Genomic DNA, 18025 nt, shown 5'->3' with positions numbered 1-18025 from the left:
AAGGTGACGCACTGTATTATAGCTGCCATGACGTAAAGCATGAGTTTGGTTGTGGATTCGTAGTTAGTCGGAGACTAAAACATCTTGTATCCAGCTTCACTCCAGTGAATGAAAGACTTGCTGCTATTCGAATAAAAGCTAAATTCTTCAACATCAGCTTTATTTGCGCTCATGCTCCCACTGAAGAAAAGGACGAACAGACCAAAGATATATTTTACGAGCGCTTAGAAGAAACATATGACCGTTGCCCTGCCCATGACATTAAAATCATTCTAGGCGATTTTAATGCCAAAATTGGAAAGGAGAATATCTTTGGCCCAACAGTCGGGAAATTCAGTCTCCACAGTGAAACATCTGACAATGGTATGAGACTGATAGACTTTGCAGCTGCAAAAAACATGGTAGTTAGCAGTACCAGATTTAATCATCTCGATATTCATAAGGGCACCTGGCTGTCTCCAGATCAGAAAACAAGAAACCAAATTGATCATGTTGTGATAGATGGAAGACATTCATCGAGCGTGTTGGATGTACGATCGTTCCGAGGCGCAAATATTGATTCGGACCACTACCTTGTTGCAGCAAAGGTACGCACCCGCTTAAACGTAGCAAACAAAGTACGAACAGACACAACACGAAAGTTAGACATCGGTAAGCTGCAATCACAACAGATAGCCACAGCATATTCCACTCAACTAGCCCAATTGCTTAATCAAAGCCCTCCTCATCCCGATAACATATCAGCGCAATGGCAAAGCATTGCCCACTCCATGCAAACAGCCGCAAAATCCATACTTGGATACCAGAGACCTCCACCAAGGAATCCATGGTATGATGAGGAGTGTCGTGCTGCCACCGAAGAGAAAAATGCGGCATATAAGGCTACTTTACAATCCGTAGCAACGCGTAGCGCACGAGAGAGATACAGGGAGAAAAGGAGAGAGGAGAAACGTCTTTTCGCAGGAAAAAGAGAGAGATGGAAAAGCGGGAGTGTGAAAAAATTGAGATGTACAGGAGCCAGAATGAAGTCCGAAAATTCTACCAAAGAGTCAAGCATCAAACTGATGGCTTTGGTACAGGCACATCCTCCTGTAGAGACCAGCAAGGTAATTTGGTAACTGATACAGATAGTGTACTCAGGATATGGAAAGAACATTTTTCAAATATGTTGGTATCCAATAGCAGCGAAGACGACGAAGATACCACAGTCCCAATCCCAGAAGATGGTATTGAATGTATACCGCCCAGCCAAGATGAGGTAAAGACAGCAATAAATCGGCTGAAGAATAATAAGGCAGCAGGGGCCGATGGCTTACCAGCCGAGCTGTTCAAAACCGGAGGCGACACGCTGATAAGGTGTATTCATCAGCTAGTTAGCACCATCTGGCAGGAAGAACGAGTACCCGACGATTGGAACCTGAGTATCCTGTGCCCTGTCCACAAGAAGGGAGATAAGACTGTATGCTCTAACTATAGGGGCATAAGTCTACTCCCTATTGCCTACAAGATCGTGTCAGGGATATTGTGCGAACGACTAAAGCCAATGGTCAACGAGATTATTGGACCATACCAATGCGGCTTTAGACCTGGCAAGTCCACCATTGACCAGATATTTACCCTGCGGCAAATCCTGGAGAAGACCCAAGAGATGCAGATCGACACCTACCACCTTTTTGTCGATTATAAAGCAGCCTTCGACAGTCCGCTGCGCTCAAAGGTATTCCAAGCCATGTCTGAATTTGGTATTCCCGCAAAGCTCATCCGGCTTTGTAAAATGACTTTAACTGACACGAGGTCCTCAGTTAAAATAGGAAAGAACCTCTCCGAAGAGTTTGGTACCAAAAGAGGTTTCAGACAAGGAGACAGCCTTTCGTGTGACCTCTTCAACATCCTGCTAGAAAAGGTTATACGAGAGGCAAACGTCAAAAGAAGTGGCACAATATACACCAATAGTCACATGTTACTTGCTTATGCTGATGATATAGACATCATGGGTCGATCAGTAAAAGAAGTAACTGATACCTTTATAAAGGTCGAAGGAGAATCTGCTAAAGTGGGTCTGGCGGTAAACGGTGAGAAGACCAAGTTGATGGTGTCGACGCGCAATGCGTCCATTGAGCTCGGACCGACTGTGGAAGTTGGTTCCTATAATATTGAGGTAGTAAAAGACTTCGTCTACCTCGGCACCTCCGTCAACACAACAAACGACATCAGTTGTGAAATAAAAAGAAGAATTGTATTGGCCAACAGATGCTACTTTGGATTAAGTAAGCAGTTTAAAAACAAAGCCACATCTCGTCAAACAAAAATAACGCTCTACAAAACACTGATACTACCCGTGCTGATGTATGGCTCCGAAGCCTGGGTACTTGCGCAAGCAGACATGGCAGTGCTTGGTGTGTTTGAGAGAAAAATTCTTCGAAAGATCTACGGACCAATCTGCGTTGACGGTGAATATCGACGTCGCATGAACCACGAGCTGTATCTGCTATACAACGACATCAATATTGTTAAACGTATCGAGAAGCAGCGATTGCGTTGGCTAGGCCATATCAAAAGAATGAGCGATGATGAACCCGCTAAAAAGGCGTATGAATACATGCCACATGGCGGTGCACGCAGAATTGGCAAGCCAAGGAATAGATGGCGCAAACAAGTGGATGATGAGATGAAAAGGCGCGGTATTCCAGAGTGCAAAGCAACAAATAGAGAGGAATGGAGATCTCTTCTTAGTTCGGCCTATAGAACAAATGTTCTGTAATGGACCAGCTAAGTAAGTAAGTAAGTAAGCAGCACGACACTCCTGGTTATACCATGGATTCCTTGGTGGAGGTCTCTGGTAGCCAAGTATGGATTTTGCGGCTGTTTACATGGAGTGGGCAATTTTTTGCCATTGTGCTGATATGTTATCGGGACGATATGCTGATATGATATGTTATTGGGCCAGTTGAGTGGAATATGCTGTTGCTATCTGTTGTGTTTGCAGCTTACCGATGTCCAATTTCCGCGTTGTATATGTTCGTGCTTTATTTGCAACGTTTAGACGGGTACGTACCTTTGCTGCAACAAGGTAGTGGTCTGAATCTATGTTTGCTCCTCGGAATGATCGTACATCCAACACGCTCGATGAATGTCTTCCATATATCACAACGTGATCAATTTGATTTCTTGTTCTTTCATCTGGAGACAGCCAGGTGCCCTTACCAACCACATTTAGGTGTTGTTGTGACGCCTTTCCCAATCAATCGTATTTCCTGTATGGCAGTAATGTCGGCCTTGTATTTTTCAAGTACATCTGCCAATGCGTAAACTGCTCCTTCTCTATAAAGAGTACGAACATTCCAGGTGCAGATTCGCAGATCGTGGTCCTTAAAACGTTTGCGGGATTCGTCAACTTTAGAGGGATTTGTTTTCCTTTTCTTTCATTTTTTCATAGTATGCCTGCTTGCCTTCTGATAAAGGAATAAAAAAGAAAAGCTCGAAATTTGCTCGGCCTTCTTTAAGCCTTTACCTAATTAACTGCGTGTTGCGTGTGCGTTCAAAAATACAAAAACAAAATACATGTATTTCAAATTGAAAACAAAAACAAATACATGTATTTTGTTTTTGTATTTTTGAACGCACACGCAACACGCAGTTGATTAGGTAAAGGCTTAATTCTTTTATTTTTATTATGTCAGAAATGAAGCAGGCAAGGCAATCAGTAGTGCGATTCTCTAACTCATTTTTGAGTAACCGACAATTGTCGGTAAAATTAAAATGCTTATAATTTCGGTAATTGCCGATCTTTTTCGGTAAGTTAGCGACGAATAAAAAGCAGTCGTAAAGTTCTACCAATAGCAAGAGTGTTGTCAACTTTTTTGAACTTTTCATTCATAATTTTGCGTTTTAATATTACCGATTTTGGTCGGTAACTCAAAAAATGACTTAGAGAATCGCACTACAGGCAAGGCTGCTTATGTACCCAGGCCTTTATGGGTGAACGCGCGGCACATTTTAGCTCACTACCTTTAACGGGTGTTAAAGGCAGCTACCCCAGGTGAAACCACGGGGAGGTCAGTGTCCACTTGAGATGAGAGAGGGACCAAGATAAATCCTGGGGCTCAATTCTTGTTCTATGAAAATTTGAAATAAAAACTGTTATAAAGGAAATAAATGTCAAAAGAAAAATGTTATAAAGAAAATATTTTTCATATCAAATTTTCATAGAACAAGAATCCAGCCCCTGGACTTGCCATGTTAAAGCCGGTCAGGGGCTGGATCCTTGTTCTATGAAAATTTGATATGAAAAATATTTTCTTTATAAAGGTTTTCATTTCACATTTATTTCCTTTATAAAAATTTTAATTTCAAATTTTCATAGAACAAGAATTGAACCCCAGGACCGTTCCCTGGTATCTTTCATCCCCTACGTCACCCATATTTACATTAGGCTATTTTCCTTTTTTCCCACTAATAAATTAAAGTTGTTTTAATAAAATATTAAAACAACGACTATGGGATTAAGACTGACTATTTTGAAAAACGAAATAGAAGTCGTCATCCAAAACAAAAAAAAACGCCAACCCTCCTAATTGTGAGACCGGGCACCGTCGAAATGTTGTTTATTGCTGTAGTATGCAATACCAACAAATCAGTTGTGTTTTTTCGTTGAGAATCGACGAACGCATGGTATAAGTAAAGAGGTAGATTTAAATGAAAAAATCTATAGAACCCTTGTTTCTCTTGAATTCCTAAAACTTCAAAATAAAATCAACAAGCGAGGTTGTTTACAATGCATTTTTTGAGCATTTTATAAAAAACGAGAAAAATGAATGAAGAGTTATGTTTTCTCCACATAATCGAATTGTGAATATGATTGATAAACTGATTGTTTCAATACAAATCTGACCAATCTCTTCCATACAAATGGTCTAAAAACAATTTTAAAATCATTGAATTCGATTGTTTTTTAAATTGTTTGGCATATTTATTATTCAAACACCACACACACATACACAGTTTGTTTATATTTGGTCTGTTCCAGAACTGCAAGAATCTACTAATTTTTACTATTTTCTTCGATAACATAAAGGGAAAATTGTTATCGTAGTAAAAATTAGTAGACTCTTGCAGGTTCTGGAACAGAGCAATTGTTTTGAAGTTTTAGGCATATTCGAATGAAAAAATTTAAATTGACATAAAGCTTTGGATAACCTTTATTAGCTCTGTTCCTTTACGTGCAAGAATCTTCTTTACAACTTTTTACTCCAAAAGCGTTCCTTTACTTCAGACACCATACAATTCATATAGAAGCAGATTACAACTTTTGCTACTTTTGCCGGTTTTACCATTTTCAAAAGTAAAGGAACAGACCAATTATTAAACCATGGACGAACGCATTGCAGTGGGAAAGATTTGGTTTTGTTTGCAAGTGAAGTTGCTCGAGTTTGGGTAGTGCCAAAGAAATTCTCGATCAGAGTGTTTCTTTGCGCACGTATCTATTTGAGCGAGCAATTGACATTTGGGTATAAAAAGTTTATTCTTGGAAAACAAGAAACAAGGGAACTGATGAAGATCTGTGGCGAGATCTGAAACTATAGTCTTCCCTGCCTTACCCCTTGGTAAACATCGCCAATTTTTCCCACAAATAAATTAAAGTTGTTTTAATAAAATATTAAAACAACGACTATGGTATTAAGTCGGACTATTTTGAAAAACAAAATAGAAGTCGTCATCCCAAACAAAAATCGTCAACCCTCCTAAAATCGCCTAATGTAAATATGGACTATGTAAATATGATTGCACTGTTCCAGAAACTGCAAGAGTCGACTATTTTTTATACATATTTTGAGGATTCTTTTCTTTATACATTTTCAAAAATTCAAAAATACTAAATATTTGCAGGTTCCGTAACATATAAAATTGACTTACAGAGCACTACGAACAAGAAATTCGGCTCATAAAGCCCTAATTCTAACGGCCTTTTTGTTTTGATTTTTCATCTTTATTGTCGTTTTCTTCATCTTATCTTTCGTTTCAGAGATGCCATATTGCGAGAAGAGAAACGTCATTTCACACTGTTCCAAGGCGTCGGGTTGGTAGTATTGTATTTTACTATTTAATGTATTTAATAAATAGTAATAAATAATGAATTTTTAATAATTATTCTTCATAATATAAGTAATTTGAAATATTAATATTAAGCGGGTGTAGAGTGTGTTCAGACAATGATGAAGGGGCTGTGAAAATAGAGAAAAGTTTGCCAAGAAAAAGTGAAAAAGTCATTGTGGAATTGTGTGTGTAATAGATGGTGAAATGAAAACGAGCAAAACTTCTTCTCAGACGACCTACCTCATGGACTTCATAGATCAGGAGGTTAATCAGAAGGACTAAAACATTTTAACCCGACCCGAGGGGTGTCCAATGGATATAATGGACTTAAAGTAAAACTTTTAAGTCACTATGCAATGTGTTTGGTTATGTTATCTATTTAATTTATTTATTATTCTTCGTATTCACGAATTTATTTTGAGATATTTCGATATTTCAATATCTTATTTATTATTGATTTGAATTTGTCAATTCAATTCTGAGAGTGAGATGTAATAGTTTCGTGTAGCTAAAATAGAGAAAAAAAGATGGGCCCTGAGTACATTCATTCGGAGTTTTGGTCTAAGCCGCCTTTATCCCCTTTATTCCAAACACTAATCACATTGAAACTTCTGTATGGAATCAAACAATAATTTCTTACAAAAATTCTTGACCCGCTAAGCTCGAATTGCGATGACATTTTTGTCGCAGATATGTATGTCTCGTCACTCTGATCAAAAATATACATACTATATACCATTTATGGATGGAAGACTCTGACGTTTTTTTTATAAAAACGGGTTTAGAGAAAAACTTAAATTTAAAAGAAAATTTTGTTCGCGAAGCTTTTCAGCTCAACTTTTTCCTTATTTTTTTATATGCCAACTAATTTTTGGGGATGTGTTCGAGCTGATCCACAAAATTGATAGATGACACTTCATAATTGTTCGTATTCTTAATTTTTACATTACATATAATTTCAAACCAGGGACGTAGCCAGAAATGCATTTCGACACAATTTCGGGGGGCCGAACGGACAAAATTTGAACATTTGCAAGTGAAATTTGTAAAAAAAATGTCTAAAGTTGACCATTTTGGAAGTGGCCCAGGCCAATCTCCCCCTGAGTTTTGTCTTTCTGCCGTTTTAACTTAATGGATAAGATGAGAAAACCCACGGGGATTTGATATTCATGATTGGGCTGTATATAGTAGAAATTTCACAATTTTTTATTTCAGTCATTCCTTTTTGTGACCCAATTTTTATTTATTTTTCAGAGACAGCATCAGCAAGAGTTTGAATACAGTATCTTGGAACTCTACTAACAGAAGCAATGATGGCCGATAAGAGTAAAACACGCATGAATCTAGCTGCTATTAAAAAGGTTGACCCTTACGCCAAGGACATTGTGGATACGTCATCTCATGTGGCATTTTATATATTCGATTCTGAGCAGAATGAGTGGGAGAAAACAGATGTGGAAGGAGCATTCTTTATATACAGCCGCAATGCCCAACCGTTTCACAGTATTTTCATAAATAACCGCCTAAACACAACTTCATTTGTGGAACCTATCACACCTCATCTGGAACTGCAGGCGCAGGCCCCTTTTCTCCTATACCGCAACGAGAGATCCCGTATACGAGGTTTTTGGTTTTACAACAGTTTAGAATGTGATCGCATAAGCAAATTGGTTAGTGACTTGGTGCACACTGTAGCCAATAATACTACTACTACTGAAAATGGTTCACACGCCAGTGATGTAAAGCCCAACAATGGTAACAACAACAATGTGAACATATTTAAAATGTTGTCCAATGCACAGCAAGAATTTAATAACCAAAACCAAAAGAAGCAACAAACTCCTCTAAAGGCTTCCGGAAATGTTTTGAAATTTTTTGAAGCAGCAAAACCAACTTCTGATATTGCTTACACACCACGGATATTGCCCAATACGTTGTTGGTAGAGCAACTGGAGAAACAACAAAGGGATATTCAGCCATCACAACAACAACAACTGGAAGATGTAAATGCTACAAAACGTCTATCATGCTCTTTGTTGGAAAGCTCAACAAATTCCTTACACAACCAATCCATACCCCGACCGGGTAGCACATCAACTTTGGACAATACGGCCGTTTACAATAGAGGGCCCGATTTTGGATTTACACAAGCACTTACAGCAGCGACGTGTTCATCTACATCCAACATTGGAGAACAGATTTCTCTTAGCAAAATCTTTTCCAATCTGAATTTCCAAAAAAGTTTGTCGCAGGCAACAGAATTAACAAACAAGCCGGCTCTTATGCCGCCAACAATGTTTGACAAGCCATCATCGACTACATCGTCCCAAACTAATTTTGCAGAGCCGGAACAGAGGGATCCCCTTAATAAACAACAGTTTATTCAAGCCTTTAATTATCTGATACAAAACGATGATGATTTTGTAGATAAATTGCATGAAGCTTATCTAAAGACCTATCAATAAAACATTGATAAAAATTGAAGACAATGAATCTTTTGAATAACATGTTTTTGCTTTATAAGGAATGGTCGATTTGTAAATTAATGTATTGTATTAAATCTTCCTGAGTAAAATTCCAATCAATTGTGTACATTAGATTCGTAGCACAGGTTGACTTCCAAAACGAGTATCCCACAACGGCAATTTCATAAAATTACTCTAGTATGGAACTCGATCTAAGAACCCCTAGTTTCATGCACGACTACAAAGCAACTGACGATCGTTCTTATTTGAGAACGGTTTGCAGCGACAGTACTTTTACAAATAGGGCTTGGGTCGTTTGGATAGGTTCAACGAACAGCTTCTGTTTCTCTAAAACTGGATTCATGTATTGTTTAAAATATGACCACTTTTGAAAATAGCACCAAAACGCTTGAGTTTTAAATCTATTTTTATTGTGTGTAAATATTCTTGATATTATTTATTTGTATGCATAGGTATATATTTATGTATGTATAATATGTACATGATGACCAGTATTTTTCAAATAATATTTTAGGCCAATTTTCGACTACTAAACAAAAATGAATAGAAATACCTCTAAATAATATATATTCTGAATATATGTGTATGTAGTTGTAACTAAGGGGAAGACTAAATTACACCATGATATTAATGCTGATCGGCGATCAAATAATACAAATCTGAAGAATCGTGATTGCACATTTCTGTCGCTATATGATGATGATGACGATGTTTTGAAGCTAAAAAGGATTAAAAGTAATCTGATTTAATCAGTTGTTTTCGTTTTCTCGACTGCTGTGGTTGTTGTTATTATTTCGCCTCAGCAAGAGGCTCGCATTTGGATCCAACGAATATATATCCGGTTCGAAAACTGGCGGACATTCCATATTGGGATATTCGGTAGTGGTGGGCACACTGGAAGATATTTGCGGTATATCATTTGCATTACATACTTTAGTCGGGGGAGGCGGTGCCGTAACGTCTGGTGCTGTAATAATATCATTGCTAGCAATTGATGTTATAATGGATTGCTTGCGGCTTGAATTCTTTTTGGGGAATACAACTTGAGAAAATATTTCTTGGTCGTAGTCCCGGCCAGAGTATGTATTGCTCGTAGTTGAGTTTTGTTGTTGGCTATTAGCATTGTTTTGGTGTCCGAAAAGAGCCCGATGGAATAGAGGCGAATTGCAATTTTTCTTGTCCTTCTTATTATCATTCTTGTTATTTGCATTCGGCGCCGAAGTCGAAGAACTAGAAAAGCTCAGCTTACCAAAAATTGGCATTGGAGCGGAATTCTTACGTTGAGCATCGTATTTACCTGCCTTCTCTTTTAACTCGTTATTGTACGTCTGGCTTTTCTTAATACCCGATGAATTTACACAGGCATCACTGGTCAAGTTACTGGACTTTTTGTTAAGGGGCAAAGTCATAGTTGTTCCTGCACCACTGCTTGAGCCATGTTTTCCAAATTGGAAAATTTTCTCACTAGAGGTTTTAAAGGTTTCCAGCTTTCCTTTCTTTTTGAAACTTCCGAGTCTTCTTTCGCCTCCAGGGCCAAGATTAAAATCGGCTGATGAACAGCTGCTACTAGTCGAGTTTTTTTTGAGTTTGTTCGAAGACAAGAGAAATGACTTTGACTTCATAGCAGATGTCCAATTGCTGCCACTGCTCAAGGTGTCGTGCATATCAGGGTGTTGCGACAGCTGACGACTAGTTTGTAGATATTGTCGTACTGAACTTGATGATGCTCCCAGCGGTTCATCCCCAGAGATAAGTTCATAGCCAAAATCTCTCAATTTCAATCCTTCCTTTGTACGTGTAAGCTGAATGTCCTCATCGTCTGGCTTGAAGCTAATTTCGTAATCGGGCGGTTTGGGTAGACTGCGGCTCTGTGTCTTCGACACTTTTACATCTTCACATTGCTGGTTGACGCCGGCGCCTCCGCCATCTTCGTTCATTCCGTTCGCTTGATTATGTGACTTCTGCGCCATAATTCGTTTGTGATCTTCCTTCTTTTCGACGCCGAGCAAAACACGGTTATTGTACATGTCTTGGGCCTCCTCCTCCTGTTTTTGTAGCATCAGGTCCTTCAGAGTAACAAAGCCCTGTATGTTAGTGGGGATGGCATCCCAGGCATTAGCTGAATTTATTTTCGGCATATTGTAATCCAAAGTTCGAGATGTTTGGAAATCAAACTCAACCAAATTGGGATTCGATGCATGGATAAAGTTGTATGGTATTTTCTTAACGCTTTTTGTGGGACTAGTCACACCCACTTGTCGCTGTTCCTCATCATTTAATCGGGTTTGAGGAATATTAATTTCAGTTGAAGCAATTTTTGGAGAAAGCGATGTCACATCTTTTTGGGTAATGGGTACGGGTGCCGGCGACGAAGGTGGTTCTAAACTCGTCATTGTTGAGTCCCACCCACTAGACGTTTTTCTCGAGTGCGAAGGTATTGGTTTTTCGTTTAACGAAGTCGCACTTTGGGTATGTTGTTGTGTCGGGTGATACTGCTGCTGTTGGTTTGATTGTCTTGGTTGGGTTGATTGAGTTTGTAGATAATGTTGCATCGGCTGCTGATGCTGTTCACAACTGGGAACATTAACACTCGACACATTAAACGGGTGTAGAGAAGAGTCGTGATATCCGGGAGTATTAGTTCCGATCTGCAGGCCGAAGCTACCACCAGGTACTTTACGGTATGATCGGAATTGTTCGGTAGGCACAGGGATATCGTTGGACATCTTCTTTTCGTTTGTCGAAGAACTTTTGAACTGCAACGAACCCTTAGTGAGTTTTCTCAAGGAACCCAAATAGCGACGATCACTTTTAGATGATATGGGCGTCGAAGTTGGTGTTTTCGTCGAAACTAAGGCCGACGACACTGATGGATCTTTATTGGCCTGCGGGGAGGGTGTACACAGATTTTTTATCACTATAGACTCATTTTCTTCACTTGAGCTATCATTTTCCGAAAATAATGTGCGTGCATTTATTTCCGCTTCTGGTCCGTTCAATGTGTTGCCATTTTGGGCCAACGTAGACTGCCGTATAAACTCAACCCATTGGTTTAATGCGTCTTGGGACTCGGCTGCAAAATAAAAGGTCTTGGCAGAATGGTAGACTTTGAATGCGAATGGCTTAGAGTGAACTTCCTAAAAATATGTTAAAAAAGGTAGATATTTATTACTGAGTACGGGAAGAAAAAGTTTTTACAAAAAATAGCTCACCTTTGCTAATGACACAGTAAACCCGGGTAAGAAAATTACACAGTTCGCCTTCGAAGCTTCTTTGGAACGGAAGCCATACAAAATCGTGTCCAACATAACGAAGTACAAACGTGCCCAGAAAGTAACGCCTCGCTTGTCTTTGGTGCGCCGGAACAAATACCCTTGGATATCGCCAGTGCCTAAAATTTTCAGATTTACATTTCGTCTCTTACTGATCAGGCTGTGCTTCTTTTTCAGTGTCAATGTTCTGACTTTTGTAGGTGTGTGAATTTCACTTCCTTCCGCTGTGGCATCGCTGGCCGCTGCCAGGGACAGGGTGCTACTGCTGCAATTGCGCGTGGCATTGAAGTCATCGGCATTGTGTGGGGATACATTTGTGGTGTTAGTGGCCATATTAGGCGGCTGTGACGATTCTTGTGCAACAACATTTTGTATTTGCTGAGGTGCTGAAGATGAGGCTATGGCTTGCATAAGACCAGGAGGCTTCGGTGGAGGAATGGGGACTGTCCGCGGATTCATTTCATGTTGCTTTTTTGGACGCGGAGGTGGAACGGGTGGCGTTACTAAAAGAAATTCCTTTCGAGGTTCAATGGCGGGGGGTGTATCTGATTCTTCGCCAGAGTTGTCGTATGCCGGGGTGCTATGACTTTTATCAAGCCTACCACGTCTTACCACGACGGGTATATTTATAGTCTCCACCAATGAATCGTTATTACTGCTGTTTTCGTTATTTGTATTTCCTTCTGCTGCATTATCGGATTTCTTTTGTGCAGAACCCAAAGACTCCACAGCATCTTCCTCCTCGTCAGCAAACGGAATCGGTTCAAATGTCTCTAATATTGTATTCTGAACATTACATGTGTACTTTTCGTCAAGCGGGTAATCCTCAGCTTTCATGGTTGCATCGAAGCGCACAACTTTACACACTCCTGGTTTAGATGAGAGAGATTTTTCACTGGATTGCTCGACAATTTGTCGCAACTTCTTATCGCTAAACTCACTAACATATTTGGAATTTGGACCGCCACTTATCCCAATGCATGTCGTGGGCCTGGGATTTATTTCCAATCCAAAGCCAAACGAAACGGATTTGTCGCGTAGACTGGGCGATGATGGGTCACCACCAACACCAGACTTGCTTTCTATCCAGTGAGGTACCACGCCCAAACTTTTGTGTCTTAAAACTTCATCTCCACAGATTGTATTTCGCCTTTGCAACATTGCCCTAGGCTTTGGATAATACAAACGACTCTCCTTCTCCAGAACTTTGGCGTCCGTAGGAGTTAGAATATCGCTGCATATGGAGTCGGTATCAGCATCGTCATTCTTTTCATTTTCCACATTTAGTGTGAGAGGCGGAGGCATTTTGAAGGTATTCTCGGGGACAGCAAGAAATCCGGGCCGGGGGCTTGGTACATTTTCTCCCCAACGCGTTCCGATGGTCCTCTTCTTACTCGGCAGGCGGTACGGTTGCATATAAATTTGACCATATATCTTTGTGTGCTTAGGGCGCTTCTTTAGAGTAAGTAATACATCTGGCAATGATTCCCTTAACTGTAAAAGAACTGTCTTGTATTGCCACCCGACCACCGTCTGATAGTTTATCTGAACAATTTCATCCCCATCTTCTATTTTGCCAGAGTTATGGGCTGGTGAGTTGTGTTTAATATCTGTGACCCGATGAACTCCGTGGTAGCTGGTTTCAATATTAAAACCAAGCTCAGACTCTCTCTTTTTCAGTGTGACCAAATTAAGTGATGCTGGTTGTAAAAGCATTGGATCAGTGATGTCCTGAATGATGTAGTTTGCTAACCGCTCTAATGTTTCTGCTGTAGCTCGAATCTGTTCCACCGGTCGCTCCACGAAACGTTCTCTCTGTGCTATCGTTGCCATTTCTAAACCAAGCCTAAGCATCTTACGACAAATTTCGGTAAATTGAAATTGTCCCTGGAAAGGTGATCGATCAAGCCAACAAATTAGAGGTTTTATGGTGGCAATTGTTCGCGTAATATCATTGAGGACCTGTGTCTCAATCATTGTCTCCCCGGTCTTCATAGACAATTGCCGGTGCAAACATCTAGCAGCAGTCGCAACATGTAAGGCCATAAACTGCAGGTTCTCTTTATCCAAGTTAAAGTGCTGGCAAATAAAAAACAGATCATTAGTAATGTCCAATGGCGCCCCACCTCCCAAAATCCACTTCACCAATGTAAACTTACAAAGTTTCTCAAATTCTCCACCGCTTCCAAAACTATTTCCTGGTGGCCAATCGAGTGCATGCCTAACTGTTCCAGCTCATAAGGCCTAATATTCAATAGCTGATGACCACCTACACCATTATTAATAAAGGAATACACATAATTGTACATCGAGTCATCCAGACCTGCAACAAAACCGCATAAAATGATTCACTTAACAAATACACTCATCGCTCTGGGCAAATACCTTTTATCCAATCGGTCACTTGGTCTGGTGACCACTCCGCTACATTAATATAAGCCATTACGATTTATCCTACTGAATCCTAATATAGCCATTACGATTTGTCCGTCCTACTGAATCGTGAATCGTTTGCAAGTCACGAATTTACGTAAATACTTGGCAGTCTTTTGTTTATAAAAATGTCGATAGGCTTGCCCCACACACAAAACTTTTAGGGCAGTAGGCTTCCAAATTATCCAAATAATCGCTTCACATTCGCTCGTATCTTTCCTATTTTTTGGAACGAAAACTCCAATGTCAGTCAATGGGCAACGCCTTCATACTACAAAACAAACATTGGCAACGCAAGACAATATTTTGGAAAAAGTGACAAAAAGTGGTTTTTACACTATCCATCAATGTCGTATTGAAATGTCAAATTTGCTACCTGTGAATGTTGTACACATAGGCCCATTATTACCCAGCAAAAAAAAGGAAGTTATGCAATTGGAGTTATGATTTCACAACATCTTTCGATGTAGTCCAACAGAGTTATGAAAAATGCACTCCGCTCGATACATTTTATAAGCAGTTGCTTTAGAGATCCCTACTAAACAAAAACAGTTGGTTGAGACCTACCCGTCGCTGCCGACATAATTTCTTCAAAAGAGAAACAAGTGTCAATATATTTCGAAGAAATTGTTATAAAATAAAAAAATACAAACTAAATTTTGCTGGGTATCATGGCCCAATTATAGGTCCTCCAGCAAAATCAGATGATTTCGATTTGAGCTGTCAAAATTCGTATTTGTCATTTGAATTCGCTGTGAGGTATAGAAATGTCAAACTGTACAGAAACAGGTAGATGTATCTCGAAAACAGAAAACAAATAAACCTAATGTTATACATGTAAAAAGTCAGCATTTGTTGTGTTTTGTATGAGAATTTAATTTACAATAACTTATTTTAGCATTTCAAGTTCGATCAGCTGATATTTTCTTTTTCGTCAAACAATAATAACTACGGGAACAACTTTTTCTCGGAAATATTTTGTATGTATCTAACTGAATTGACAGAAAAGAAATTCGCCTCAAACATTTGTTCGCCTCCATGGTACAATTACTTTGGTAGAAACATCGGCGAATTGCTACAACAAAGCAACTTTTTTTGTAATGTAAACTGTCAAAATTTTCGCCAAATGGTTTCTTGTTGCCTCTTTTTTTTGCTTGTGTTTGTACAGTGAAATGAACACATACTATCTCTTACTTACCGAATCATATGGTTTTTTGTTTTGATTTTTCATAGCGAATTCCTAGTTTTTTGACGTTTTAGATTCGATCAGCTGGGCTGAGGCATCTACCTAAGTAATTGTACCATGTTCGCCTCTGTTTATAAATTTTGACATTTAAAATCTTTGTTTTTCTTTGAATTCGCTTGATGGAGGACCTGTAATTGGGCCATGCTGGGTATATAACCAAAGGTCGACATCGATTTTTAGACTTTTCAAACCAAGAAGTCGATTAACCGAAAGTCGACTTGCCTATCATTTGGTCTGTTCCTTTACTTTTGAAAATGGTAAAACCGGCAAAAGTAGTAAAAGTTGTAAACTGCTCCCATATGAATTGCATTGTGTCAAAAGTAAAGGAACGCTTTTCGAGTAAAAAGTGGCAAAACTTGAAGATTCTTGCACGTAAAGGAACAGAGCTATTGTGTACATACTAGAGTTGCGTCGTTCATGAACGAACCGGCTCAAAGGAACGATTCCGTGAAAAGAATGAACGGATCCGTATCCAGCTCATTCTTTTATATCGTTCATTTAGATCCCCGATGGACGAGTCATTGCTGCTTACAAAATTAGCAGCATTGGTTTTGCAGTCAAACTCTAAACAAACGCTGCGTTAGCGGAAGCAGCACAAATTTCCACACAAAACAAACAATGATTCAGAGAGCTACTCTCGCTCAGTAACTCACCTCATTCAGTAACACATCTCGGTCATATCTTTCTATTGCATCATTCGTTCATCTGGTTCTTTCATATCAAAACCACTACCACTACGTTCAGAAACAAAACCACCCCCATTAGCACACAAACAAGCAAGAAACAGTTGTGTCATTCGTGAACGAACATTTTCAAAAGAACGAGGGAGTCATATGCAGCAGAGAACGAACGACTTCAAAATAATACAGTCAAATGTATTGTTGAACGAAAAAGAGCCAACGAACGAAGTAAACGACCCGGATCTTTTTGGTGAACGGAATGAAAAAGATCGATCCGCTCAATGAACGAGATTGCCCAAGACTAGTACATACCCAGCAAAAAGTTTGCATCCGCGGATGCAGTTGAATCACTACAAGTGTACGGTACATTTGCCGTTGGAGTACATTTTTTCCTACGAATTCACTTATGAATTTTACAAGAGACGAAAGACGAAAATTGATTTTTTTATGTTTCTTTTTGACATTGCTACCAGATCTACCATTTTTCCGTTCCTTTACTTTTCTGGTAAAAATGTTCATGAGAGAGCAATTTTGAGAAATATTGACACTTTTCTCTTTTACCACTTTTACCATTAAAAAGTAATGGAACAAAGCTATAAAAATAGACATTGCTCTATTGACAGAAACTTGGGTTCGTGACAAAACTGTCACGAACATCTGCAACTACAATTTCTTTGGGAAAAGTAGAGATGATGGTTTTGGGGGAGTAGGAATTTATATCCGAAGGAAAATCAAATTCTCTATTATCGACTTACCCCCAGTTTTTGTAAAAACTTTTATTCTTCTCACACGAATTGTCAAATTTTGTAGATCGATTTACTCGCTTTAGCGGAAATATAGAGCGCTGATTTTTAAATGAGGAATCCTTAACGATATATGGAACGGGTATACGAAAAATTAGATGTGTGTGTCATCTGGGGGCTGAGCTATGAATGCCTAAATTATTACGAATATAGACGAACGAACAAAAATAAGTTACAAAAACTGGGGGTTAAAGCTGAAGCATGAGGTTACCCAGCAAAAAGTTTGCATCCGCGGATGCAATTGAATCACTACAAGTGTACAGTACATTTGCCGTTGGAGTACATCTTTTCCTATGAATTTTACAAGAGAGAGCGCCGCTAGGATGCACTCTATTTTACTTCCACAGCACACAGCTAGGATGCACTCCGTTTTCGATCCAAATCACAGCTTTCGATGTAGTCGTTTGGATTGAATTTAAAGTCACTCTTCGGATTGTGTTTTTAATCAATCTAAAGATGCAGTAAAAATGCAAGCTATTGCGAAATATCCCAGAATAAATAAAATGCATTTATAATTTGTGTAAAACAAGAACAGAAAGAACTTTATTATATAAACACAAATTAAAAAAAGTTTCCATTGAATTCAATCACATTTGAGCTTACTTCCTCCGTTCCCGATTTAATCCAAGCGCATCTGATTTTCTTCATCATCCTAAATTTTTTATGTTGCCTTCCCATCACTAGTTCAGCTTTCGACATGGACTCCAACTCCACTCCATTAAAAATTTCCGTCTCATGAATTACCGCAAAAATGTTCGCAACTTAACTTGTTATTTCTTTATTTTATAACAAATTCTTCGAAATGTTTACAATCTTGTTTATCTTTTGAAGAAATGTAGAGATCAACCAACTGTTTTTTTCTGTAGGGATCTCTACAGCAACTGCTTATAAAATGTATCGACCGGTGTGCATTTTTCATAACTCTGTTGGACTACATCGAAAGATGTTGTGAAATCATAACGCCAATTGCACAACTTCCAAAATTTTTTGCTGGGTATAGACATCAAAACGC

At 39.1% G+C, this 18025-nt stretch overlaps 2 protein-coding genes across 9 annotated transcripts; one reads left to right on the top strand and one right to left on the bottom strand.

Annotated features, from left to right (window-relative positions):
* Positions 1-6011: 6011 nt before the first annotated feature.
* On the top strand, positions 6012-8586 carry DCP1 (decapping mRNA 1). 8 transcript variants are annotated; one of them, XM_073955276.1, is made up of 2 exons: positions 6012-6076; positions 7348-8586. In XM_073955276.1, the coding sequence occupies exon 2, from the start codon at positions 7404-7406 to the stop codon at positions 8556-8558; it is 1155 nt and encodes a 384-aa protein (XP_073811377.1). In that variant the 5' UTR covers positions 6012-6076; positions 7348-7403; the 3' UTR covers positions 8559-8586. The 8 variants fall into 8 exon arrangements, with proteins under 8 accessions (XP_073811377.1, XP_073811380.1, XP_073811381.1 ...); XM_073955279.1 differs by having other exon boundaries at positions 6056-6080; XM_073955280.1 differs by having other exon boundaries at positions 6062-6119.
* A 381-nt stretch (positions 8587-8967) lies between these two features.
* cnk (connector enhancer of ksr) lies at positions 8968-14966 on the bottom strand. The gene is made up of 5 exons (XM_073955274.1): positions 14661-14966; positions 14237-14555; positions 14011-14174; positions 11792-13930; positions 8968-11716 (listed from the first exon to the last, which is right to left on the bottom strand). The coding sequence occupies exons 2-5, from the start codon at positions 14292-14294 to the stop codon at positions 9329-9331; spliced, it is 4749 nt and encodes a 1582-aa protein (XP_073811375.1). The 5' UTR covers positions 14295-14555; positions 14661-14966; the 3' UTR covers positions 8968-9328.
* Between the last annotated feature and the right edge of the window lie 3059 nt (positions 14967-18025).

The sequence above is a fragment of the Musca autumnalis genome, unplaced genomic scaffold (genome assembly GCF_047663935.1).
Source record: "Musca autumnalis isolate F117 unplaced genomic scaffold, ASM4766393v1 scaffold_5, whole genome shotgun sequence".
Classification (NCBI taxonomy): Eukaryota; Metazoa; Arthropoda; class Insecta; order Diptera; family Muscidae; genus Musca; species Musca autumnalis.
The sequence above is the reverse complement of the archived record's forward strand: the minus strand, read 5'-3'. Positions and strand labels throughout refer to the sequence as shown.

Coding starts and splice junctions, on each gene's coding strand:
- cnk (XM_073955274.1), bottom strand. CDS start 14,294: ATGGCTTATATTAATGTAGCGGAGTGGTCACCAGACCAAGTGACCGAT. Junction 14,175..14,236: donor AGTGACCGATTGGATAAAAG/GTATTTGCCCAG, acceptor GTTTTGTTGCAG/GTCTGGATGACTCGATGTAC. Junction 13,931..14,010: donor TGGAGAATTTGAGAAACTTT/GTAAGTTTACAT, acceptor TTTATTTGCCAG/CACTTTAACTTGGATAAAGA.
- DCP1 (XM_073955276.1), top strand. CDS start 7,404: ATGATGGCCGATAAGAGTAAAACACGCATGAATCTAGCTGCTATTAAA.